The sequence below is a fragment of the Hippocampus bargibanti genome, linkage group LG02, assembly GCF_051943395.1.
Source record: "Hippocampus bargibanti isolate YZ-2025 linkage group LG02, ASM5194339v1, whole genome shotgun sequence".
NCBI lineage: Eukaryota > Metazoa > Chordata > Actinopteri > Syngnathiformes > Syngnathidae > Hippocampus > Hippocampus bargibanti.
In genome coordinates, this window is record NC_142735.1 from 16,817,386 (window position 1) to 16,845,000 (window position 27,615).

A 27,615-nucleotide genomic window follows, 5' to 3' on the forward strand; every position below is an offset into this window, starting at 1 on the left:
AGATTGTTGCATTCATTATTTTTCGAACAATCTAATGGAAGTTAATGTTGTAAATGTTGTTATGGGTCCACTGGTGTTCCAAATGTTCAGTTGAGTAGTTCCTTCTGGAGCATTTCTTTAATCGCTCCACAGTTTAGCGTTAAAATGGGGGAAACTCTCTGTAGCCACGCCCCCTCCAAACGCGGACGAGGATGACGGCGTCTCTGATTGGCTGAGAGGCCTCGAGCGACAACACCTGCTTAACTCCTTCATCCAAATTGACAACTCGCGACTCTGGGAGATATAGGCAGCATCCGCGGCGCCTCATGCATACACTTCGACACCGAGCCGCTGCCGCGCGGTTCCCAGACCTGAAGTGACCACCACCACGAGCAATTCACGCACGCTGTCCACATATACTGGCGGATCTTAGCGGGCTAAGGGGCAGAGACGCGATGTTCCTTAAAGTGGCCGCGGTGCTGCTGGTTCTCTCGGTACTGAAGCAAGTGGTGGGCTCGGATAATATCGATATTTACGACATCCCCCCGGAGAAGCCTGCCATCCCCAAAGGACGCCTCTCCCTGCAAAATACAGGTTAGCAATACAGGATAAGTGGCCATCAACGCTGGGTTAGTTCGACACGTGCGTACGTTGCGCGTGCCTCCGTGTGTGTCATTCGGAGTGGAATTGTCGATTCCAGCCGTTACAACATTTATGTACTGCTTTAAAAGAGCCTAAATAGTCTATGCACACGACATACAATATCGCGATGTCTAAATAATTGTGAACGGGACATTAATATGTTGGTAAACTATTAATAGCTTGGTCTCAAGCAAATGTTTCCTAGCCTTTACCGAATCAAATCACGTATTATACATTTAAAAGTATTCCCTTCTACCATCTAGCAGAATATACTTCAAAATTACTGTTTGTTGCTGGCACAAATGGGTAAATAAATCATTACTTATGCTAAAGTTGTGGTCAATTTTCTGTGCATTGTTTACTGCGGAACACGCGATGCTTTATCTTGGCATATTGGATTAACCAGAGGTAAGTGGTTATGGACAATGCTTCTTTTTTTTGTGAATCATGGATGGCACGACTTCTTCAAAACGATTTTCATTCCTAATGATTGCACCTGTACATTTTAAGACTAGTGGCTGTGATTCCAGTCATTCTATCTTACTAGCAGTTATTTTATTAGGTCTGCTTTATTCGCTGACTGTTATTATTAGAGGCTTATTTCCTTGATTAAAAACAACAAACTCCACAGCAGGTTTGAGAGTGAAAGCCCACCCCCCACTCATGCAACAGCGGCGTGTAACTCAATGCACACTGCAGCCAGGCTCGTACGATCCAAGCACATTCCCCTGATGCCAAAACAAGCACCGCCGTCAACGGCTCACTTTTCCTGCGCACTTAAGTTCATCTCAGGCCTACAAACCTGGAATCTGCACGGCTCGTTTGCACACAAAAGCAAAGCTGCAAGCTGACTTGGCCGTAATGACACTTGACCCAGGTCCAACAGGTGTGATGCAGAACCCAAAACCTTCAGTGAAAGAATTTCAGCCGTTTCACATTCAACAGTCCAGTATTCCCCTAGTTTGTCCCTGCCATTCATGACTGGAATAAAAAAGGAAATGAATGCCCAGTCGCCCATTTCCATCACGTTTGCTCCTGTTTAAATATGTACGTCATCTCCGGTTGTTGCACTGCTTAGTGGCCTCCACTAGAAGAAATTATGTCTGCATCTGCAATGCACCATACAATGCAGATGAAACGGGGTGCAATAGTTTCAACTACGTGCCAAGGGGAATTAGACCTCACGCACACGCATGACCTGCTTGCATTTTTGTCTGTCAGGCACAGCTGTCACTTACATTTGAAATCACCTATTTGTGTGCTATATGTCCAGCAGCTTACACCTTTAACTCACCGCAGTGGATACCACCTGCAACCTGTTCTTTTTATTTCAGCTGAGATCCAGCACTGTTTGGTGAGCGCAGGCGACGTCGGCTGCGGCGTGTTTGAGTGCTTTGAGAATAACTCCTGCGAGATTCGAGGGCTACAGGAGATCTGCATGACGTTCCTGCATAATGCTGGCAAATTTGACTCTCAGGTATGACTGGGCTGTTTGCAAGAATTGTATAACCACAGGGCAACATTCCTTAACACTGACTCGCCGCTCCAGACTCATCTGCAAATAGATTTGTTTATATCTGTTTGTGTATGCCTCACAAGGGGCCTGTTTTCTTGTAAATATGGACAAACTGTTTAGTTTGATTGCACATAGTTTGGGTCGGGAGTCTCAGGTTGGCTGGCCAAAAGTCAATTAGACCAGTTTAAGCGGAACGTTTGAGCTTCTTCTCATAGCTTCATGCGTGCATAGTTTATTGGATCTCATGCTCTTGGCCATTTAAAACATATTTTGACTTGAGAAAGTGTGCCTCATTATTTCTTTATGTGACACGATTTTGTACTATACTTTATATTGTCATTTGATATTTATTACAATTTTCCGTTAGTCCATGTGACGGTGTTTCCCCCGCTTCATTCTTGTCATCAGAATCAGAACCAGAATAATTTTTATTAGCACAAGTATGTAGAACACACAAGGAATTTGTATCTGCTAGAAGACTCTGCATTATTAGTATTATCATAAAAAAAATAAGTATGGAAGGATATTCCTTAATGTAAGTGGTACCTCTCAGGAATAACTGTGTGACAATGTGCAAACTGTCAAGCAGAGCTAAAGGTGGTCGCATAAAATACGATTACAGTTGTACAGTTGGTGCAGAAAATCAGTGAACCATTTAAAAATGATCAGTCGCTGTATTTGTAATACAACAAGTGTGCAATTTGACAGATGTCCTTGAGCGCCTCAAAGTGTCTGGTGCTGGAGCATTGGAATTGTTCCCCAAATGGCTTTCTTCCTTGTTATGAGCGCCACCTGTTACTCTGGCATTTGATTACCAACCTGTGATTGAATGCTTGTGGACAAAGAATTGTAGTGTCAGTGCCATATTGGAGCAAGCATGCGTTGTTTAGCAGCCCTTGCATTTGAAATTCAAAAATATGGCTTACTTACACCATTAATTAACATGTGTTTTTCTTTTGTTTTTTATGCAGGGTAAATCCTTCATCAAGGATGCTCTGAAATGTATGGCCCACGGCCTTCGACACAAGTTTAGCTGTATCAGTCGGAAGTGTGTTTCCATTAAGGAGATGGTGTTCCAGCTCCAAAGAGAGTGTTATGTCAAACACAATCTGTGCTCAGCTGCTAAGGAGAACGTCGCCGTCATGGTCGAGATGATCCACTTCCAAGATCTCTTCCCTAAAGGGTAAGATAATGTGCAGTGTGGATTTAAATCAAGCCTTACTAAGTTATCGTTTTGCCATTCTTCCTTGTTTAGGCAAAGTGTTTGACCTTTATTTGTCCAAACGTCGTGACATTTATTGGTGTGTGTGTGTGTGTGTGTGTGTGTGTGTGTGTGTGTGTGTGTGTGTGTGTGTGTGTGTGTCTGCCTAGTCCTTATGTGGAGCTGGTGAATATTCTGCTGGGTTGCGGAGAGGAAGTGAAGGAGGCATTAACTCGTAGTATCCGGCTTCAGTGCGAGCAGAACTGGGGAGCTTTGTGCGACAGCCTCAGTCTATGCTCCTCCCTGACGCCCTCACCCTCGGCTGCTGATCAACGCCGCCCCTCGCCGTCTCACCCGCAGCCCGAGCACCCTCGGCACGTGCGCCACGGAGACAGGGACAAAGCTGGCAAGGTTGGACTCCACGGTCATTCTCGCGGTCGCAATCAGGGACTGCGCCGTCAGAGTCCAGATGTCGGTGTGGCCGCGGCGCAGGAGGAGCCCTAGGCCGCTGACTTTCGGAGGTGAAAATGCTGGAGATTACAACACTGCTAACCGTTAACACCATTTACGACTACAATTGGACGTTGTCACATGCACACACACGCACCGAGCAAGGGAAACAAAACTCATTTGCTGTGTACTCTTTTTCACCTTCTCCAGTCATTCCAGCAGTCCCACAAGGTAAAATTGCAGGGTAATTGTAGCATAGCATGCATTGTGATGCCTGCCGATAGGCCACTTTTTTCCTTTTTTTTAAAAATGAATGATTGTTTTTATTTGGCGGCCCGGTAGTCGAGTGGTTAGCACATGGCTTCACAATGCAAAAGTTGCCGGTTCGCGTCCCGGTCCGGCCTCCCTGTGTGGAGTTTGCTTGTTCTCCCTGGGCCCGCGTGGGCTCTCTCCGGGTCCTCCGCTTTCCTCCCACACTCCAAAAACATGCATGGCAGGCAGATTGAAAACTCCAAATTGTCCTTAGATGTGAGAGTGATTGTTGTACGTCTTTGTGTGCCCTGTGATTGGCTGGCAACCAATTCAGGGTGTCCCCCGCCTCGTGCCCAAAGACAGCTGAGATAGACTCGAGCACCCCCGCGATCCTACTGCGGAATAAGCGGTACGGAGAATGGCTGGATGGATTGTTTTTATTGTGATTGTTTAATTTTTTAGGACTGTTTTTTTTTTTTTTTTCTCTAATCTAGCATTTCTCTAATCATACTGTAAGATTTGACTCGATTGGTATAATTTATTTTCTCCTTTTAGGTATGTTGAAATATTCAAATGTAAATAGGGAAAAAAAGTGATCTATATTTATGTGAACATGTATAAATATAGTCAAATCTAGAGTCGTGATGATGTGTTTGAGGTGGTATACAGTGTTTCCCTCACCATATTGCACCTGTTTCACATGATGTAACATACACATACATTGTTTGCAAGTAGAAACGTGTGTTGTAATGACTGTGTGTGTGTGTGTGTGTGTATACATATATATATATGTATGTATGTGTATATATATGTATATATATGTTTATATATGTATGTATGTGTGTATATATATATATATATATATACATACATACAGTAAAGTCTCGTTATATCGATATTCAAGGGAGTCCAAAAAAATATCGATATAACCGGGACTATCGATATATCCGATACTGTTTGCATGTAATTTTCTCCGTGCGTGCATAGAAATGGTATCGATATAACCGGGACTATCGATATATCCGATATCGATATAACGAGACTTTACTATATATATATATATATATATATATATATATATATATATATATATATATATATATATATATATATACACTTTATCGTGGAATAACAATTGTACAGCTTTGAAGTCCAGTTCTGGCACATATGAATTGTAGTGCATTAATGCAGCCATGACGCCAGCAGAAAAAAAGTTTTCATAAAAACACATAAGTAATGCATTTGATCAATTGATTTCAAGTCATCCAAATCTCCAAATTGTTGGACGGTTAACAGTGCAGACATAAGGAATAAGCTAAAATGTTTCATTGAGCAGAATTCTCTCCATGCTTGTTTCCCATGTCACCATCAGCACCTGGTCCAGGTGAACGATCACACAATGAATGGCCTCTGCAAGGTCGATCCCAACAAGTGAGGCGATTGAATGTTTTGTTTTGATGATGTTGAGCCACAAATGTCTTTGCTGTTGCACTTTTGTCAGCTTTTGGTGGACTGCTGAAAGTTGAAGAATACAAGTCATGTGAGGCGCGGTCCCCAACACGCCGCTTTTACGGGATGCTGAATTTGACCAAGTATCATCCATATCACCCAGTCACGTATATGTGCTTATTGATCTTGACTAGATGGAGACTTGTCGGCTGTTGCTGTGTCCCCCGCTTTGCATGTGCCCTTGGAAATTAGTCTCTTTTTTCCCCCTCATGTCCTTCAGCAAGGTCGACAGCGATGTGGGGGGCCTGTTATCTCGTCTGTTTAAGCTGTTTAGCAATAGGTCGAGCACCCAGCAAGTAGGTTATGTCCACACATGGGGTGCATTATAAATGTTATATTTACGGAGGCCATGAGAGCTTTCCTCTGGGGCTCAGCCAAGAGCCTGCAACCCGAGGCCCCTTTTTTTCCTTCTTCTTCTTCATATTCCCCTTCTTCTTGAGATGCTTCTAAGGTCACCATTACAGGCGTTTGACCTTTTAAGGCCGGCCATGGTTTTGTAGTCTAGAAATGAAGATTAGAAGCATGACACACATGCCTTCAAAGCACAGCGACTATGTACAATCAACCAAGACATTTCAGTTTCATTTTACTTTATGTAAAACCCCTCTAATTTAGAAATCTTTACAATCTCCATTCTTAGACCTTACTTGCCCCTCCTCCATTCTTTTAGGTTGGAGGCCTAAGGAGACATAAGCTATTTTTTCTTGAATATGTACTGTATATGTGTAATGTGACATTCTCTTTAATGTAGTGGCTTTTCTTTATATAATATGTATGTATTTATAGACAACAATAAACTAACCTGTTCCTTTTTACTTCAGCCTATTATTGACTTATGTTCTTCACATCGGGAGTTCCCTTTTTTTTTGTCCTATGTACCCCCTCACTTGTATAAGTGAGCGGCTACATAAGGCAAAAGTAAAATGTAACAGTTAATTATGTGTAAATCCATTTAATGTATCTCCTTAATTTGAAACATTTACATCTCAGGCGTCATCTTCTTGTTAAGTCTAATTAAAATTAAAAACATGTATCATAATAAAAATAGCCATGTCCTTCTCCTCCTCAGATGTTCTCGAACCATCCGTTACTGGCTTTAAAATCCTCAATAAGCGCCGAACTTCCAGGTTGGCGCATGGCGATATCGACGTGAATTTGCCGTGCTTTCTCGCATAAAATAGCTTTACTCACGCTGCTTTTCGTTAATCCAAATTAACAGAAGTTTTTCAACTTCTTAGATTGCCCGAGACCGTCGCTTTAAGAGCATGGAAACACCTTTTGCAACAGACGCACCTTTGATGGCTTTTCTGTTCCGGAGAATGGTAGCAATGGTTGACTTAGCATAGCCGTGCTCGGCCACTAAATCACACTAAAATTATCAGCAAAAAGCTCCAAGTAAACGATCGGCGTGTGCATTCAATGAGAGAGGTGTGGAAAGTAGCACCGGCTGGAGCGCTGTTCGGTCGTGTGCTTCCGCCGAAGATCACTCCGCCAGATCCGAAGGTCGTGTGCTTGATGGAACAGCCGTGGCGGGTGTGTATTATGAAAATAGTGCTTATTATAAGGTTTAATTTTCATAAATTTGATCGTCGTAAGATGAAAAGTTCATAAAATAAGGTGTTCGTAAGTTGAGGTCTCACTGAAAAGCCGAAAGGAAAAGAAGAAGAAGATGCTGCACTCATTTACCTAGGTCAGACTGCAGTGAAGACAAACTTGACTTAAATTTCCAAATGTTCAATGTTTTACAATTATATATTTTTTTTAAATGTGAGACGGAGAGAGGACCGCAATCAATGACACAGCACACCATTCAGTTTACGCCAGGGGTGTTCAACATTTGCCTTATACTACTCCATACACACAATGCATTGATTAATATATTTTTTAAAATAGGAACTTGTTAAAAAAACTGTTTTCTCATTTATCTTTAAATGAGGGATTGGTAACAACACACTTGCAAAGAAAGTGGAGTGTTATATGTAAAGACAATTTGCAAGAAATGTGGACAATTTGCAAGAAACGATTTCCCTTTTTTAGCCTTTCAAATGTGTGTCGGTCTGAATCTGGCCCCCATGCCTTTATTTTTACACTAGCAATTAATTGCCTGCGATGACTGAGTCAAAGCTCAAAAATGATGTGGTTATATAAAATACCCACTGGGTGGAGATGTTTCTCAGATGTTCTCGTTGGAAAGTTGAAACTCGAGCTAGGAATTAATCCCAGTCGTACATTTGGACAAAGGCAGAATTTGTGCGTCTTTGCTTGTATAAACCACCACTATTTATTTAAAAGAAAACAGTAAACATGAAATTGAAAATGGCTAATATTTGTGAGGATATAGGACAAGTGGATCAGAACATGGACTAATGGATCTAACTCTGAAAGATCTTCATTGCAGTTATATTTAGTCTTTGCCTGGTTGTGGGTCGTGCTTCTTTCAAGACTATTAGCAGTTTGGGAAATGCATGACATTAAACTACTGAATGGCCGTTGATGAATATTTTGTGAATTCAGATATTGTTTATTTGATTCCTGGTCCTTATTCATATGCACTTTGAGGATTTTTTTTTAATTAACAGATAAGTAGCAGTCAGGTCATCGGCAAACAATGGTGTGCTAAAAACGGAGACAATGGTTTTTGAAGGCAGAAAATGAGTCTTAAATCCAAGTCAGTGGTCCAATCTAAAAATAATTGAGAATGCTTTCCCTTGCTGAGCAAGACCCATATAGCAATTGCATCTCCAGGCCTAATGAAGCATCTCCGGGAAAGTTAACCAGTATTTGGTGATTTTTTTGTTTGTTACATCTTTAATTAATGACATGCAATTGAAAAGACATGATAGAAATGAATATGTGAAATATTTGGAAGATACACGTACAGTTATGCATGTAGCTTTTTAACTGCACTTGACTATGTGAAGGGTGGCTCCTTTAGCCGAACAGCAACCTGCTACCTGGACTCCACTCTGCTGCACTTACTTGGTTTATACAGCAACCGAGCTCTATCAATATTGAGAAATACAGAGACCACAGAAAGTTTCCTCTGAACTGAGAAACCTGAGTTAACCAGCTTCGGCTACACGGGCACCATCTTTGTGGGAACTAATAAATATATAAATGAGTTGGCGCACAGATGAATTAATCATTTAAAATGAATCAGTACTGATTGGATGCAGACTGCCTCATGTTGAGCCCGGAAATAATATCTCAGATAGGGTCTAAATGTGTAACAAGCAGGTCAACTGTCAAGGCAGCGGACAGAAAATAAAGAGCCACGAGACAGTAGTATACTTACATTAACTCTACAATTTTGACAATTTTATTCAAATAAAGATACAGATTCGAATAACGAGTTATTGGATGTACTTGTGAATATTCAACCAGAAAGCCTTAGGAGCGCCAGCTTGTTACTTGTTAAAAAAAAAAAGCTCAAGCTCAAGGTGTTGTTAAACCACCTCAACAGGCCCTGCAGCACAGGAGTGTGGTTTGGGTGGTGAGCACAGTTTAGAAAGGACAATAAAGACGATTCGGATTTAATAATTTTGTCATATGGAAGTTTTGAATATTCAAATCGACATTCTACGTGTGTCTTAAATCAAGTCAACATTCAAAGCATTGTTGCAGAATTTCAAATAGCATTCAAATTTGGTAAGAATAGCCAATGATTCTGTCCGGAAATAGTGACAGGAGCTTGTTTTGGTTGAACAGGTTGAACACAAACCATCTCCCTCCCCAATACAGGGCCCGTTTTGAATGTCCTTGAAAATCAAGAAGATCAACATGTACATATTTAGCTTTTTCACTTTTGAAAATGTTAAAAAAAAAAGAACATTCAAAGAATTATGGTGCCATGAGGTGGTGAATATGTTGATCTGACGTGATTCAGCACACTGCTGCTTGCTGCAGCTGCTAGGTGAAGTGGGTGGGGGTTTGTTTAACTACTGCGTTGATTGGAAAGAATGCATCCTTCTGTTTACATTTTAAAATGTTTAGTTCACTTTGAAATGACCTCACCACAAAAATAAATTATAAACACGTCGGGATATCCAAATTTTGATAATTATCGGTAGTCTAAATAACTCCTCCCGGGGATTTCAATGCATCCTTATTTGGGAGGAGAACACGTGCCATTCATTGAAAATGGGCGTGCTGAAGGCGCGGCTACACAAAAGTATCCAATCGAATGGAAGAGGGAGGGATGACTGGACGGGACTATGGTGATCCCGACGCTCATTGGCTCCCTGCTACTATTCACGGCGGGGCTTGTAGTCGGAAGTGTCCGACGACTGGCTCAGCTGTCATCTCGATGAAAGGAGAAACCATTTACACCGGCCGTCTGGGAAATGCTGAAAAGGAAAAACGCAGAAATATGGCAACCTCAAGACATTAAGGTCATGACGCCGAATTGAAGGTACTTATGACCGAGTTGCTACCAATCGAGTCTCATCCGCTTTGCCTCAGTGCAACCGATGGTGTTGCAATGCGTTATTTCGAGTGGAAATTTTGATGGCTTTGCTCTGTGACATTGAACATACAGGGCACGAAATAGTCAAGGCTGTTTGGAGTCAAGTTCAATTTCTACCGTGTCATCCCCTGGAAATTTCCACCGAGCCTTCGTCCATTATTGTGCCTCTTACGTTCGTTCGTTTAGTTTGACATTGTTATTCGCTGAATGCGCTTTCGTGCACGTCAGCTGCTCTGCAAACATGCTAGCCTTTCAACGTTCCTTATGCTAGCATAGCGGCTCCGGGAAGGGAACTACCCTACAATGAGGACCGACGATAGACGTCATCAGCATTTCCCTGTATTTAAATGGCTACGTGTGAGGAGGTCATTGCTGAGGAAGGAAGATTTCTCGGTTGGTGTCGGTGCTGTTGCTCACATCGGCGCCGGACTGATCCGTCACAAATAGTAATGCTCAGGGGTGCTTTAAAATAGCCTGGTGCGTGTGCATGATGAAAAGGACACATGCAAGGTGGCGCAGTCGACGTTAGCTTTGCTGCTAGCTGCGCAACGACCTTTGTAGGCGTCAAACCGGCCTTTTCACTGCTGCCGACGCTGGTTTTCCTGGGTATTTTCTCTGCTTGCTTTCCTCCATTAGTACCTTGACGACACACCGATTTCATTTCTTTGATTGCAGTATAATACAGAAGACACAACGCAGTTCAACTAATCTAGTGTGTGTGTGTGTGTGTGTGTGTGTGTGTGTGTGTGTGTGTGTGTGTGTGTGTGTGTGTGTGTGCGTGCGTGTGCGTGCATGCATGCATGCATGTCCGTGCGTGTCTGTCAGCGTGTGCGCGCGCGCGTGTGTATGTATGTGTATCTAGCGACCTATCTACCATCTATCATGTGTGTATAATTTCCTTTGAAGTGAAATGTTGAATCATTTTAATCTGTTTGTTCCTCATGTTTTCAGGATTAAAAAAAAAGTCGGTGAAAGCCAAAACCTATTGAATATTTTACTGGGTGTCCTAAATGGGGGACTACGGGTTCGGTGTTGTGGTGAAGAACAGCAGTGGTAACAAATCCCCTTTCCCTGTAAGGATCCCTCCTCACCTTCAACCCCAGCTACCCCACCACCCGTCCAACCCGCCGAGCCCCCACTCTTTAGTAAATAACACCTGCTCCACCAATGGGGGCAGTGCTTGGCTGTTCCCCACAGTAGCCCAACACAGTAACATGCAAGATGAGATTTTGGAGTCAGACAAGTTCAAGGCTTTAGACCTCCAGGAAATGCAGGAAAAGTCTCAGGTCCAGGCCCAGCCTCAGGCCGCCTCTCCGGGCCAGCAGGAGGCCGTCACTTCCTTGGGTGAGCTGGAGGGAGCGCTTCCTGAAGACAACTTGATGGAGAAAGGTTCTCTGGAGAGCAGTGGTGGGAAGGAGAAGCTAAGGATGGAGTCGCCAGTGTTGAGTGGGTTTGACTACCAGGATACCCTGGGAATGGGTACAGGGTGCACACAGTCCCCCACCTCCTCACTGACGACCTTCAACAACTGGTCCCCTGCTGTTCCTACTACCCAGTCTCCAGTGGTACGTGATAACGTTGGAGGCTTCTTCGGTCCTGCCGGATCCAACGGCAGTGCACCTCCTTTGCTGTTCCAGAGCTTCACCCACCACGCCGGCCCTAGCTTTGGTGCAGGTGGCAATTTCTCCCCGCAGATTGGACAAGTGTCCCAGCACTCCACACCTCACCCCCAGTCCTATCACCCTCATGGGCAGGGTGTTCTACCACAGCACCGGCGCTCTCCGGCAAGCCCCCACCCTCCTCAACCCGCCTTTCCTCCGCATACCCTTCGGACCGGAGGCTTCCCACAGCTGCCCCACCTCACTTCTGCCCAGAGCAAACACCCTTCGCCTTGGGTAAACTACCAGAGCCCCTCCACTCCCACATCAACCACCTGGAGCCCCGGCGGCTATGGAGGCTGGGGGGGCTCACATGGGGTTCGAGATTACCGACGTGGTGTCGGTGGAGGAATGACTGGTCTTAACTCCATCTCTCCGCTGAAGAAGTCCTTCCCCAACAGTCAGGTAGATGCGGTTGTCACTAATAATCCAAATGCTCTTTTCTCTGTGTAGTGTCTCCTGCAAAATTGATCTTGAATTTGTTTCACTCAAACTGTTGCAATCAAACATTGAAACCTTGAGGTCTCAACTGTTCAGACTTCATGATGTGTAAATTGCACTTTAACATCCTCAACTGTCACCTCACAACAAAGAGTCGTATAAACACAATATGACTGATCATCTATGTAGACACCTGTCAAGTCACTTGGAGAGGGAACAAAAGCTTTGATAGCATCTGCTTTGTCAGAGTTACCGGTGCCTCACATGGTGATGGAAGAGGTGTGAGCGGGCTAACCGATCAACTAATGTGCCTCCAGCGTGTTTTCCATTGAGTTATAAATGGTCCTTTTTTTAGTAGGGACTGTGGTGGTTTTATTTTGAGTCATTAGCCACTACCCTCTTTTGGTTAATCTTTATGTATGCATGTGCCTGATTTTGATAATGATGATAATAATAAGAATACATTTCATTTGACATAAAAGCTTCCGCTGTATTTTTATTTTCATTGCTACTATTATTACAGAATAATGTTTCAATGAAAATATTACTGTTTACCAGGTTCCTTCACAGAAGTTTCCCCGTAATAGCTCTGGGTTCAATCACAAGGGCTGGACGGAGGATGCTGTGAGTCGTAGTGACAGTGTCTACCCTTTCCAGGTGAGGTTTTAAAATGTATATCCAATCCGTTTTTGTCCAGAATATAAATGCTATTGACATGCACCCAATGAGCAAAATTGGATATGTCATGGTCACATCTACATATTATATATACATGTAGCTTTGTCTCCTTTCAAGCCTTGTAAGTGCTGAGTCTGCAACAAGCCCATCATGCCTTTCAGTAGTTTCGCTCCAAATGGCAACATTTTGTTTCATATTGGTGCATTGGATTTTTGTTGCGCCGAGTTCATGCACCATCAGTGCTGCATGTTTGCTGGTCATGAGCAACTCTGTCAGAGTTACCGGTGCCTCACATCGATGAGAAGGTTTCTTCAGCCGTCATCTGTACAAAAGTGAAGGTTTCGGACGTTTCGCCTCCTATCCAAGAGGCTTCGTCAGCGAACTAAAGTCTGACTGGTCGTATCGGCCCCATTTATATATCCCTAATGTCCAGACCTGGTGGCGCCGGACACAGCTATGATAGGTCCCTACTCTCCGGTTGGGGGGGGGGCGCGGGACCCCCCCCCTGTGGCCCCACTGATTGTTCCTACATTCCTGACTAACGATTGGCCTATTACACCCACTCCCCCCGGTATCACCTCATCAGCATAACGACCCTCATCAGCATTGCGAAAGTTGCCTAACCTGTTTTGCTATTGTATGAACGATACGATCGTTCATACAATAGCCTGCTCAGGCAAAACAGGTTAGGCAACTTTCGCAATGCTGATGAGGGTCGTTATGCTGATGAGGTGATACCGGGGGGAGTGGGTGTAATAGGCCAATCGTTAGTCAGGAATGTAGGAACAATCAGTGGGGCCACAGGGGGGGGGTCCCGCGCCCCCCCCCCCAACCGGAGAGTAGGGACCTATCATAGCTGTGTCCGGCGCCACCAGGTCTGGACATTAGGGATATATAAATGGGGCCGATACGACCAGTCAGACTTTAGTTCGCTGACGAAGCCTCTTGGATAGGAGGCGAAACGTCCGAAACCTTCACTTTTGTACAGATGACGGCTGAAGAAACCTTCTCATCGATGGACCACTCCTGTACGACTGAGAGCTTACACAGACGGTGCCTCACATGGTGATGGAAGAGGTGTGAGGAGGGTAATTGTATTTGTCCCTTCTTTTAGCAGGAAAGAACACGCTCCTTTGATGGTTTCAACATGCACTCTCTGGAGAACTCCCTGATCGACATTATGAGGGCTGAACAGGATTCCTTGAAAGGTTAATTCCCACAGTAACTGTCGCGAGGATCTGCTCTGTTGCCATTGGCTATAAATAAATACATCCTTATATGACAATCAGACATTATTGGGTGTCTTAGCATAGCATGCAGTTTACAGCGTGAATCAAACAGGGGGAAATTACAATATATTAGACATCAATAAATTAGGACTCGTACAGATTAACAAAAAATGGTGACGCATAACACGGCACAATAACCACGGGGCCGAGTGTAGGATCATTTGCAGACGGTTCTGCATAAAGTTTGCAGCATCCACGAAGCAGCTTTTAACCCCACACAGGCAATACGACACACTCGACTTAATAATACTGTAAATAATAATAATAATAATAATAATAATAATAATAATAAATTTCATTTATAAGCACCTTTCAAAACTCTCAAGATCACCTTACATTCCCAGGATATGTTTTTTTCTGTGGGTGAGCAGCGGCAGCCACACGCACCTGCGTTCACTCAAGCCGGAATAACTGAAATCGATAGAAAGCTAGCTAGATAGCTAATCGACTTATTCTGATTGCATCAATTTTCAAAGGGAAGTAAAAACAAACCACAAAAAAAATCCTAAAAATGTTAAGTTCTTTGCCACATCACTCTTCTAAACATTGTATTCCCCTTAATATTACATGTGTGGAATTTGGATGAAGCAGCAAAACCATCCACCTCAGCAGGTGGCCATTTCACCATGTGCTGTTCTTGAAAATGACATCACAGTTTCTCGGGGCTAAGATACCGCGCCGCCCCACTGAATTTTCATCAAGTGCAAATCGCACGCAAACTGTTGAGTTGCAAATAATCCTTGACGGAAATGAGGTAATTCCATATGTAATGTGGTTTGAAGCCTTTCCTGTTTTGTAATTCACCGTAGGACGCTTCAGCTTCTCTCAGCAGGGTGGAGACGGGCCTCTGCCTATGAATGGTATGTAAATTGCACGTATCAAAAGCCCCGTGGCCTGATTGAAATCGATCCTTGATGCAGTACAACCGAAGAGGTCCCTTACAATTAAAGTTGAAACTTGTTGAAAACTGTTATGTTGTTTTACATGCAGCGAGAACCTATGGCAGAAGACAAGGTAAATCTTGTCATGTACTTGTTTAAAATAAAGTTAATTTTTCCAAGCATTTGAATTTTTTTACCAAATGAAAATTATCCCTTGGATGTTTTGGATTGCAACTCCATGTTTGCTTTTCAATCTGAATTCAAAAGAATCATCACTTTGCTGCTGTGAAATGTAAATTTCTCCACTGTGAGACTAATAAAGGCATATCCAATCCAATCCAATAGCACAGCTTACTTTACCATTTCAAATATATTTGTAATTTTTTTTGCATAGGCCATTCCTCTTTGTTCCCAATGGAGGATGAGTGCTCTTTCGGAGAGGATGAGATCACGGAGCAAGGTCTTGGTGGACTTGGTTCGGCGCACTGTTTCCCTCACCTGAACGGGGAGCGCATCGAGCGCTACTCTAGAAAAGTGTTTGTTGGAGGTCTGCCCCCAGACATAGACGAAGGTACAGTGCAAGTTCAAAAGACCTAATGTTAGCGTCACGGTTGCCCAAATAAGGAATTTCCAATAATGCTCATTTTTAAATGAGGTTAAAAAGATAACCCTGTGCCTTATACGCATGTGTGCATTATATGGGAAGTAATATTGAGCCACAACAGGTCTCGTAACCACTATCAGCAGCCACGACTCCATTTCGTGCGTAACCGCCTAGGTTACGCACTCTACTATAGCGCCTTATAATGCAATGTGCCTTATATTTGGAAAACCTTTCATTAATTGAAGGTGCGCCTTATAGCCCGTAGTGCCTTATATATGGAAAAGGTTTGAAAATACACCATTCAATGGGGCCTCGCCTTATACTCCGCTGCGTCTTATACCCTGGAAAATACGGTAATGTTGAACATTTTGAGTTCTCTTAATTATAATTTATGGGCCAGTTTCCTCCTTTCCTTCAACAGTTTAGTGGGAAAATATTTTAGATTTGGCATTTTAGGGTGTCAGTGAATTGGACCATGCATGAGTAGATGGAGCAGCAAAAAAACAAATGTGATCTTTTCCCTCATCCCTCTTTTATTAAGAAAGCAAGATAGAGCGACAGACCATACTGCAGCAAACTAGTGGGCACCTTAACTTAGCAACTGGAGTAACATTCCTTTTGGAATGAGGTCATTTCAGGAATGCCTTCATGGTTATACAGTGTAATAATATGCTAGTAAACTAGGTTAGTCTGAATTCAGAGTACCCTGATCATTTTACCCAAATAGTGACTGCAAACATAGCTTTGTTTATACAAACACTATGGATAATAAATAAAGAAATAGATTGCTTACATATTCGTCATTCGGAACATTTGAATGGATTTGCCCATCTCCATTAATAGACACTGACTGAATATTGTGTTTGTACATGTGCATACAGATGAAATCACTGCCAGTTTTCGTCGTTTTGGTCACTTGTTTGTTGATTGGCCTCACAAAGCAGAGAGCAAGTCGTATTTTCCCCCAAAAGGTGAGTTTTGGACTTTGGAGTTCTACTTTGGATGCGGCAGAGCTGTGATGGGCATTGCTTCTCTCATTCCACCTATCCAGGATATGCCTTCCTGCTTTTTCAAGATGAGAGCTCTGTTCAGGCTCTGATCGATGCCTGTATTCAAGAGGATGGCAAACTCTATCTGTGTGTCTCCAGCCCCACCATCAAAGACAAGCCTGTGAGTGTTTACATTCTCTTTGTTAGACTGGAGTGTTAAAAAACACAACCAATTGAGGAAGAAAAACAGCAAAGAATCCGCTGTATTTGTCATGTACACATCCCTGAAATGTGACCCATCACAGTAGTGGATATAGCAAACATATATTGTCACTGGCACACACTGGAGCACCCGAGGAAGAGTTTGGGCTATCGTGGCTGTGTTCAAGGACACCGTTGTCATACAATATTTAAAGGAGGTGTTTGATGTGCAGCTTGTACCCGCACTACATCTGAGCGAGGTGGCCAGACGTGACTGAACTATTATGCAATGCGCTTTATTAGACGCTAGTTTTCAGTGACATTCGATATTTGAATTCCAGATGATTTATGCCTGAACACAATATCAAATCTAATTTAATTGCCTTTTTAAAAGAGTATAAAACAGTGTCAACATAAGCATCTTGAGTTGAATTCAATGGGTTTTGGGAACAAGTACCATACATACCGTACGTCAATTTCTGCGATCCAACTTTGGACTTCCACCATCACTGGCAAAGTAGGTAGCAAGTACGGTCCTCAAGCGACATTCCTTAATGAACTTAAAGGACAACCAACGTCACTTTTTTGTTTCTTAACTGACATCAGAAAAAATACCCAAAACACGCAGTATGATATTTTTATTCAAATGCAAAACACCAATAAAAATCACTTAGTGTCCAAAATCTGCAAAAAATTGAGCTGCAATTTGGGCATTTTCTGAAAGTCTTGCCCCCAGTTCGTGACATCACGCCAAGACGTCTTGCATTGCTGGATAATCCAAACAATGGCTTCAAATTAGGAGAATATGCTTTCTTGTTACACATCCAGTTATGAATATGATTCAAATAGTTCTGAAGAGGAAAGCATGCATGTTTGCAATCGATTAAATAATTTATTCCGTGTCATTTTGAGGCACCTGTACTGCAATGTAGCGTCCCAGAAAAGAGGCACAAAATGGCGACCTCCTGTGGCCACCTCCGTTTCCACAGGCTGATAAATTCCTTATTTGGAGCTTGGACGCCCTCGTCTGGCGGCTTTTGTGTGCAACACAACGTTTTCAGACCAAACAAGTACAGCAAAATACATTGACGGGATGGAAGGACTGCTACAATGTGTCTTTTTTTCAGTCAGGGCCGTTCCTTTAGTGGCGTCACGTACGGACTCGTCACCAACTCAAAAACAAGACTTCCTGAATATTCAGCGCGAGTCTTAAAACGTAAAATATAGCTATATGCGGTGGAATCTTTTTAAAATACGCACAGTAGAAGTCATTTGAAGCCATTTTACAAATTATGGACACAACCTCGGTTGTCCTTTAAGTTTGTGAAGCCCCTGTGTCTCCCCAAAACATAAACTGTTTTACAAAATCTGTGCTGTTTTGTAGTGAAGCTCGTCTGTGAATTTGCCCTATATATAATTTGTTATTCATTTTTAAAAGCTGATCCTAAAAGTTTGATACATATTTTTTTGGCCTATCAGGGATACATTTTGGAATTAGATTGAAAACTATGGTATGCAAAATTATATCTGAATAGAATTGGAAATTAGAATTAAGACAAAAAATGCAAATTTCATCTCAGGTACATTTATTCAGTCGGGGAAAAAATCCACATTACTTTCTATGACACCCCTTTGCCAATAAAATGGCATATATTGTACATGTTTCACAAATTGGTAAAATGCAACTCATTCAAATCTCCAAATCCTCAAGGGACCTGGATTTTCTCCTCTGCACTCTTCTTTTACTGGTGTTGGGTCTGAAGACCAAGCGGGTTATGGGAGAAGCTTAATTTTGTTTCTGGTTTAAAGTAGAAGACTGTGCTTCTGCATATAAATATCATTTATTTTTAAAATTGTACTGGGAGAACCACTTTTCCCTTCCTTTTGTTGAATACTGGGCCTGACGTCAATCATCAGACTGAATGCTATGTGTCTTTTAAGACACAAACTGTGAGTAGGAAAAAAATGTATTATTAAAAAAGTGGGTTGCATACTTTGTTTTGTTGTTCCATCCGTGTTATGTAAAGACTGCAATGTTAAACAAAAAAATGCAAAAATTAGAAGATGCTGATGGTATGCCATCTAACCCTGATGTGTTTCTATCACGTCTTTCATATGCCAGGTGCAAATTAGACCCTGGAACCTAAATGACAGTGACTTTGTGATGGATGGCTCTCAGCCGTTGGATCCAAGGAAGACCATTTTCGTCGGTGGTGTACCTCGCCCTCTCCGTGCAGGTACGTTTGGGTTATGGCCTCCGAATGCAGCTGGACACTGCCCTCGTCACAGACAACCAAATTTGTGTCTTTGTCCTTCCAGTGGAGCTGGCCATGATCATGGACCGTCTCTATGGCGGGGTTTGCTATGCTGGGATTGACACAGACCCTGAACTGAAATACCCCAAAGGGGCGGGGCGAGTCGCTTTCTCCAATCAGCAAAGCTACATTGCAGCCATTAGTGCCAGATTTGTTCAACTGCAGCACGGGGAGATTGACAAAAGGGTAAATTAATCTGGTGTTTGGATCTGGGATTTTTTTTAGACTTTACACAAGCAGTGGCCTACCAGTTGATGGCGATCGGTAGCTTGCGAATGGTCCCAAATTGATACCGTGGGGTGTAAAACAATCCAATGAGATACACGGGGCTGCAGAGTTCCAGTTTTCTAATATCCTATAGAAATTACAAATCCAATCATCAGGTATTCTATTAAAAGTAAAAAAAAAAATACAATAACTTCTTTTCATTTAGCCGGGTTAAGGATACAGAAGTCCCAATCAAATAGTTGACTTTTTTGTGTGTGTGTATGTTTTTTGAGCAGTTTCAGTCCAAAGAAAAACAGTTGAATGGGAACTGAATTTACCTTCCAAGTTACATTTGTCCATAATGTGCCGTTTGTAACGACATGTTGGATAGGTGCATTGTTCCGCGAATATTGTTCTCCCGGGAAATTTGTGAATCATTTAATTGTACCGTTAAAAATGTCTCTTTCATTTTGGCTATAGGGGACATGCTTCTCCTTTTCAATATATTTTTTTTTGTCGCCAGGTGGAAGTGAAGCCATACGTGCTGGATGACCAGCTGTGTGACGAGTGCCAGGGAACGCGCTGCGGGGGGAAGTTTGCACCGTTCTTCTGCGCTAACGTGACCTGTCTGCAGTACTACTGTGAATACTGTTGGGCGGCCATCCACTCCCGGGCTGGCCGCGAGTTCCACAAGCCCTTGGTGAAGGAAGGTGGCGACCGACCCAGACACATCTCCTTCCGCTGGAACTAAGGCAAGGGAGAGAACCTCGGAAGGGGTGGTGGTGGGGTTGGGGTGCTCAAAGAGAAAAGTGTCGCTCGGGAATGGGTTTTGGGGTGACCTATGATATGAAAAATATAAATGCACTTTTCTTTTAAGTTGAAAAAAAAACTTAATTTATTTTATTTTTTTAATTGGGCCCACTATAAACATAGTAATGGCTAAGAAGAGTGTAAAATCCCATTTATGTTTCGACTTAAAGTGTGCATGAACATATGAATGCATTCGATTTGGATATAGATATGTTTTCTTACTTGCCTGTAATTTTGTTGGTGTTAGCTGACAAAGTGCTTACATTTGTTGTCAAGAGTAACAAAATTAAATTGGGGTTCATTGTCATACCTAAATCAGTAATCAAGTGGCTTTAGAAGCTGCATTGCAGAGAGTACTTTTTTGTTTTGTTTTGTGCGTGCAGAATTTGAAAACAAGTACCATTTACCAAAGTTTGAGTTGGGTTTGAAATCTGTGGAAGAATGTTGTTTTAGATGGCGAGTTAATCTGTTTGGAAGCTGGCCACCATCACACATCAGTCTCCCCTGCCTCGAGCAAAAGCTGCGTTTGAACTGCTTGCAATTGTTTGAAGTCTCAGTTTCGAAGTTGACACTTTGTAACCGGGAAGGGTATACCAAAGATTGGCCTCAAAACGCATCGTTGAGAACAGACGTCAATGTGGGGTAGTCAGTCGCCTCCTCTCATCATGTGTGGGAAGCAAGTAACCGGTAGTCTTCTGAACTTTCAGCTCATTAAGGCCCAGCCCTTGTGGCTCAGGTATTGGCAGTCATATTTGCTTGCTTTATATTGTCAGGGATATTAGCACTGGAAGCTAACATGGTAATGTAGGACAAACTACGGGAATGCACAGTTCCTCGTCCCTGGGCTCTCTTCATGGCGTACCACTGCACGCTCTACCTGAATTGGAACTTCTCTCACTGGTGTTGTGGTCGGATATGGTTGTAGCTCGAATTTGCTGTTCACAGAGATAAAGATATTATTTTATACATGGCCTGCTGATTTTTGTACAGTGTTTTATAGCTGATTATTTTGTCATGGACATATATATATATACATTTATTATGCACTACTTTTCTAAATATTTTTTTCAATAGTCATTTTAGGCACATTTTTCACAGATGGGAGAACTCCTTTTGCAATACCTCATTTTTTTCACTTGGTGAAAAATAATTTTGTACCTTTGTTACTAAGCGATCTGCAATTGTGGGAAACTTAATTTAAGAAGAAAAAAAGAGAAAATGAATGATATTAATATAATTTTCAATTCGCTTTTATATATTTAAGTGCTGGTAAATCTGAACATTGTCTGGTGTATCGGTGTGATTCTGGAGCTCCAAAATAGCTAATCGTACGTAGATTGTCTTCTGCCCCGATGAATATTATTACAGGATCCTAAGGCATGGCGAGACCTTTCTAAAAGTATATATATATATATATATATATATATATATATATATATATATATATATATATATATATATATATATATATATATATATATATATATATATATATATATATATATATATATATATATATCAGTATATATTCTGCTATTTCACTCTTAGGTGTAGTCGGTATGATTATGAGTAAAATAAATGTTTGGCTTTGGTCAACATGTAAACATCCTGTCACCCGAGTGGATTGGACTATTTAGATCCTGTTTCTCGGACGGCCTGCAAGTTCTTCTTCTTATCGGCATGCATATTTATGTACCACAGAAACTACATGGCTCGTGTTAATGCAGGACCGAATGATGTAACGCACTTGTGCTCCTTCTTTCTTTTCCTTGTCTCTTTGGAGATCACCTCTCTTTTTACATTGACGGAGTCTGCCTTCCTCACACAGACATGTTTATGCAATCGACACAATGACAAACAACACTTTTGTAATGTAGAGGACACTTGGTAAAACATAGGTGAGAAGACTTGATCACTTGACCCCTTTTGTGATGTGGCATGCTTTGGGACATAACCTGAATGTGATGTAACGTTGCAAGTTTAACTGTGAGCCATTATGTGCAATACTTATTTTTCTTTCCTGAAACAAGTCTTTGCAGTCAGTCACTAAATCCATAAATCATGCAGTCGAATTATTGTTCCCTTCTTTTTGTTCCCTCATACAGATGTCTGCAAGGCATAAGTATATAGATATATGTAGATATATTGAAAAAAAAGCTAATTTATACATGAATTTATTTTTAAACATTTAGTTTTGTGCTTACGTACTTATTTTGCTACTACCATGCAACTGTGATTGAAAACATTGTATAAACAAGGTCGATAATGTATTACATTTGCTATATTTTCAATTAAAATGTATGACTATGATTTGGATCAGATTTTTGTTATATTTTTTGGGGTGAAGTGTTAAACTTGTTGACGTGTCTAGTTTTTCTAAATGTTGTTTTGTGCTCCGCATTTTCAGATAAAAAAGAAAATTGAATATGTCTTAGTATTAGTTGATTGCAAATGTCCAATAGTTTTTAATTATATGCTGGGAAGGTTCTATTTATTAACTTTTTTTACCTTATATAATTTGGATTTTTATTTAGTATTTTCACATTTATAATTTGGATTTTTATTAAGTAATTTCACCTTTCTACTTAAGATCTAATTTTTACATTTTCTTCCTGATTATTTTACACTACAATACAGATGTCAATTTGGATAGCTGGTTTGTAGAAGTGAAGTCAAAACCAAGACCTAATGTCATTCATTTGCTGCCAACCTTGTTTGTAACTGTCTGCATACATTTGAAGTATTTGTAATGTGAGATGTTGAACGAATAAAAAAACAGCTGTGAGGAAGAATCATTTGCTTCCCTTTAATTTTTTTTAAAGATGGGTGGCTTCTGTGAGAAAATATCTCATTAAAAACAAACAGCACATTCTAAATTTGTGTAGATCATCCACCCATCCATTATCTGAAACAGCTTGTTCCTCCCAAGGGTTGCGGGGGCTGCTCTAGCCTATCCCAGCTGTCTTCAGGCAGTAGGCGAGGTACAACATGAACTGGTTTGCCGATCAGCCGCAAAGCTCACAGACAACCATCTGCACTCACATTCACACCTCGGGACAATCCAGAGTGTTCAATCAAACTGCAATGCATGTACAATGACACCTCAGCTTACAAACTTCATTGGTTCCCAGAAAGTGTGTAGAAGACAAAACGTTCGTCTTCCAAACATTTATTTCCCATAAGAAACCATTAAAATGAGAATAATCCGTTCCCAGGTCCCCATAAAACAACTTTCTACGAAATAAGCCTCAAAACTATACAAAATATACCCTATTTTATGTATAATAAATGTGCTATTGTATTGTAATTGAAGAAATAAACTGTACTGTATAACAAAGTCATTTTATTTACCTTTGATGGTAGTTGTCAATGGATGGTAGCAATGGTCGACGTAGCGTAATGGTACTGGGACAGCTAAGTCACACAAACGCACACCTCGTTCGTGTTTTTCAATGATCTTCTTCTGCTTGCACGTAATTTTCTTGTTTCCTCTTTGGGTTAACACGAGCCCGTGGTGGGGTCTTTTTCGGTCCCATAATAGCAGAAGTATCCTCGATAACAAACCACGTACGCACTTAAAGAAATGGGGTGACGAAAACGAGTCCGCCGGCCACCGTGGTGCTGTTTGACCGTGTGGTGTGGTTCGTCCGCCGAAAATTATTTCATCAGCCAAGACTATATGCTCGCAAATTTAATGTTTGTGAGGTGAAAGGTTTGTGAGCTGAACCGTTCATATGCGGAGGTATCACTGTATTTGGAATGTGGGAGGTAACCAGAGTACCCGGAGAAAAACCGCATAGGCACAGCAAGAACTTGCAAACTCCACACAGGGAGGCCGAGGCCAGAATTGAATCCCGGACCGATGCAATGTAAAGTGGATGTGTTAACCAATCGCCTATCATGCTGCCCTGTGTAGATCATATAAAAAGTTAATACCTCAACTACTGTTGCTTTCGGTACATTTGCAATTTTATGGCTTTCTGCTGTGCGGTATGAGCACATTTAATTGCTTTTAATCTGGGTGTGGTAAACGGCTGAGTAATTTGGTCAGGTCATGAAGTGGTACAACAATTTGTTTTTTTCCCCACGTCTTTTTTTTTTTTTTAATCCTCACTATTTTTCCCTCATACTGGGACAATGTACCACGTAACAAAACATACTGTACAATCAGGTGACTTCAAGGATAGTGTGATATGTAGCTGCATAACATTTTGCATTCATAAAAGTTTATGTCCAAGAACATGACCAAAATAAAATAGTATGAGTGCACGTTTACAATTGCCGACTGTGAAAAATGTCCAACTTCCTAGTTTTTCTTAATTGCATCATCGTATTTTAGCACATTTGTCAACGCAAGAGTCTTACAGAAGTCATACATAATCTAATAGAGCCTAAAAACATGAATCAATCTGAGGCTAGTATTTCATTAAATTCATAAGGGTGATTTTTGTTTGAGGGTGGTGGGGGAAATTTACATCTTGTTGATTATGAACAGAGATCAGTGCGGAAGCAGAAAGAGACTCTTATCCCCACTTCTGCTTTTTCATCCCTGGAACGGTTTCTTTGTCATTCATGCACAGTGCATAATGCGTTAGTGGTTGTGTACTGGCACCCTGGTTTATCTTTTTTTTTCCGAAGATACTCTTTCAACATTTTAATGCCGGAATATATTTCAGCTTGATTTAATAATGAAGGAAAACTGGCTTATTTTGGTGGTCATTTCAGGTAAGTTTCATTTTACCTGTATCATCACAAATGAGTTATTGTATCATATGATCACATGACTGTTTTTTGGCTATTAGACATCAAAACCCTGCATAGAATTCTGGCTGAATAATGTTTAAGCCTCCTGTTAAGACGGCATATTTAGTGATTGATGTGATTCAGGTTTATTCATACTAACTTCCTTTGCTCTCAGGTGTCTTGAGTGGAGACTGGGGAGTAACATTTAAGGATCAATGTGCTTTGAGAGGGATGACAGTAGTTGTGAGTTGCCAGTATGACTACCCTTTTCCTCACTTTGTCACGTCAGTTCGCTGGTTTCCAGGTCAATGGAAGTCAGGCAGGTGGGACCGAGTCATATCCAGTCCCATTCCACCCCACTTTGAATATGTGGGCAACTACCGGGGAGACTGCAGTCTGAAGATCAATAACGTAAAATATAAAGATGAAGGATACTACCTCTTTCGTTCGAGACATCACTGAGCCGTTGGACCAGCAAAAATGCACTTCATTTGTCAGTAAAAGGTATACACGCCTTGCGTTTTTTTTTCATTGATTAATTTTATTTGAGTTGATTGGCAATTGGGCTTTTTTAGTACCTTCCATCCATGTGGAACAGTCAAGCCATGTATTTAGATTTTTATCATGTTAAATTATTTAATATGTGGTGTGGGTCGGGGCGGTGAAACAATGACAGATTTTATTTTTGGATGCCATGCGGAGATCCCAGTTAATCATACATTTCTTGGGCAGACCTGACTGCTGTCTTGGAGCCAAGCACAGTGACAGAAGGCCAATCTGTCAGCCTGAAGTGCAGGAGTGAGTGTGGCACGCCGGTGCATGTTTGGTACAGAGATGGGAAGGTGGTACCACAGCATTTCTTCCAGGCCAGCAGAAAGGATTCTGGGGGGTACTACTGTGCTGTCGCTGGTCAAGAGAAGATCAAATCAGCCCCTGTGGCTCTCAATGTTCAATGTGAGTATTTATTGGCTCTAATCAAAGCATACGTCAATAGCAAAGTTCTAAGTACAGTATTGCCTATTTGTCAAGATTGTGAACCTCAGAGAATTGCTGACTAAGAACTGCTTGAATAATTTCATAAAACAAGATAAAACAGCGGGCTCATTTGTAATAATAATGAGTTTGTCAACAGAATATACACATACTGGGGTTGCATGCATGCTTTTCTTGGCTTTCTCCTGTCTACCCAAATCTGTCATTTACGCACACACAAGCCTGATACACATTGTATGTGGCTCAACTCTAAAATTCAAATCTGGCCCTTCAGGAATTTTCCAATGATTTAAGCAATTTTCCTCCTCCACAGACTGTGTTAAAATTGCATTTTTCCGTTTCAAAGAGGGTCCCGCTGGCATTAAAAACAAGCCATTGGTGGTTTTTGTCAGAGTTTTGATTTTCTGTTGTCGTTGACTCTTTTTTGTTGAAATCAGATGCTCCAAGCAATGTTGTGTTGTCAATGACACCACCAGGAGACATCATTAATGGGAGCTCCGTGACTCTCAGCTGCAGAGGTGATGCCAACCCACCTGTTCCATTAAGTGGCTACAGCCTGTATAAGGGCAATCAATATATAAGTTCCGGACCAAGTCACACCATCTCTCCTCTTCAGCCCAGCCACAGTGGACTGTATCATTGTCAGGCCTCAAACAACATCAGTGTGAGGGGCACCGCATTTGTGAAATCGACCGATATCAATCTGGATGTCCTGTGTATGTATCAACCGTTCATGTCATGTACTGTAGTTTTGGTACCTGATACTAATGTACTCTACTGTACTTACCCAGAAAATCACTCTTCAAAAGGTGATTTGCTTTGATTCACTCCCCCAACCTGTTGGCACACATTGTGCAAAAATTCAAGAAATACACTCAAGCGCATTTGATCAATTGGGATTTTATGCATTTGGACACATATTTTGTGATGTAGAGAGAAGTTATCTTACCTTGCTGATAGTCTCATTGGCTGGGTGCATCCTGGTGTGAGACAAAATCCTCATACGTGATCTCACGAAAATGGAAGAGCAGCAAAATGTGCTAAACAGCCACCAATGTTTATTGAGGCATGACAGTAATGTGAAATGGCATGTGGAAGGAAAAATAAATAAAATACATTCCTGTGGGCCAGGTGTCCAAATACTTTTGTCCACGTAAAAATATTCTACAAGAAGTGTGATGTTCTTTCACACATTTTTTCACAGCCTTCATGTTTTTGTCAGGGTTGTGAATTATTTTTAATGACAGCATATTATCCGTGACATTTATTTTTGGGGTTTTTACATTTTTTGAATCCAAATTATTTGTTTCACATTAGCATGCACATGTTTCGTCTAATACCAGACGTAACTTTTTTATAAAGCCGTTTTGGGTTTTCGCAGATCTGCCTGCTGAAAGCATCAGTGTCAATGTGATGTGCAGCGGGACAGCCAACGCTACCACCCACAGCTATGTGTGGTACAAGTGGACCAGCTCTAGCTCCCTGCTCCGAGTGGGCTCGGGACAAGTTTTGTCCCTTTCCACCATTGAAACGCCCCACATGGGAATCTACCTCTGCCAGACCTTGAGCGCACCTGAAGTCATCAACTCGACAAAAATCCTTCTTGTAATGGAAGAACAGTCTTCTTATGGTTTGTGTTACTTCCTCTGTCAAATTTGGTATATTGGTATATACAGTAAAGTCTCGTTATATCGATATCGGATATATCGATAGTCCCGGTTATATCGATACTATTTCTATGCACGCACGGAGAAAATTACATGCAAACAGGGTCGGATATATCGATAGTCCC

The 27,615-nt window shown here is 41.6% G+C and overlaps 3 protein-coding genes across 7 annotated transcripts in view; all 3 read left to right on the top strand.

Moving 5' to 3' along the window:
• Positions 1–281: 281 nt before the first annotated feature.
• Positions 282–4,676, top strand: stc2a (stanniocalcin 2a). Its single transcript, XM_089017514.1, has 4 exons — positions 282–573; positions 1,956–2,098; positions 3,109–3,320; positions 3,509–4,676. Exons 1-4 carry the CDS (start codon positions 435–437, stop codon positions 3,840–3,842), a joined length of 828 nt encoding a protein of 275 aa, XP_088873640.1. The 5' UTR covers positions 282–434; the 3' UTR covers positions 3,843–4,676.
• Positions 4,677–9,812: 5,136 nt separating this feature from the next.
• On the top strand, positions 9,813–21,481 carry LOC148901725 (cytoplasmic polyadenylation element-binding protein 4-like). 5 transcript variants are annotated; one of them, XM_088989676.1, is made up of 12 exons: positions 9,813–9,960; positions 10,966–12,077; positions 12,672–12,770; positions 13,906–13,999; positions 14,890–14,940; positions 15,071–15,094; positions 15,356–15,532; positions 16,447–16,536; positions 16,617–16,735; positions 18,878–18,992; positions 19,075–19,256; positions 19,801–21,481. In XM_088989676.1, exons 2-12 carry the CDS (start codon positions 11,025–11,027, stop codon positions 20,026–20,028), a joined length of 2,232 nt encoding a protein of 743 aa, XP_088845802.1. In that variant the 5' UTR covers positions 9,813–9,960; positions 10,966–11,024; the 3' UTR covers positions 20,029–21,481. The 5 variants fall into 5 exon arrangements, with proteins under 5 accessions (XP_088845802.1, XP_088845804.1, XP_088845805.1 ...); XM_088989678.1 differs by having other exon boundaries at positions 9,813–12,077; positions 13,909–13,999; XM_088989679.1 differs by lacking the exon at positions 15,071–15,094 and having other exon boundaries at positions 9,813–12,077.
• A 3,153-nt stretch (positions 21,482–24,634) lies between these two features.
• The window catches only part of LOC148901726 (B-cell receptor CD22-like), a 10,765-nt gene continuing 7,784 nt past the window's right edge, over positions 24,635–27,615 (top strand). The window contains 6 exon segments of the mRNA XM_088989682.1: positions 24,635–24,812; positions 25,006–25,272; positions 25,275–25,334; positions 25,563–25,784; positions 26,261–26,539; positions 27,205–27,453. Coding sequence (XP_088845808.1) covers positions 24,776–24,812; positions 25,006–25,272; positions 25,275–25,334; positions 25,563–25,784; positions 26,261–26,539; positions 27,205–27,453 — 1,114 coding nt within the window. The 5' untranslated portion in view covers positions 24,635–24,775.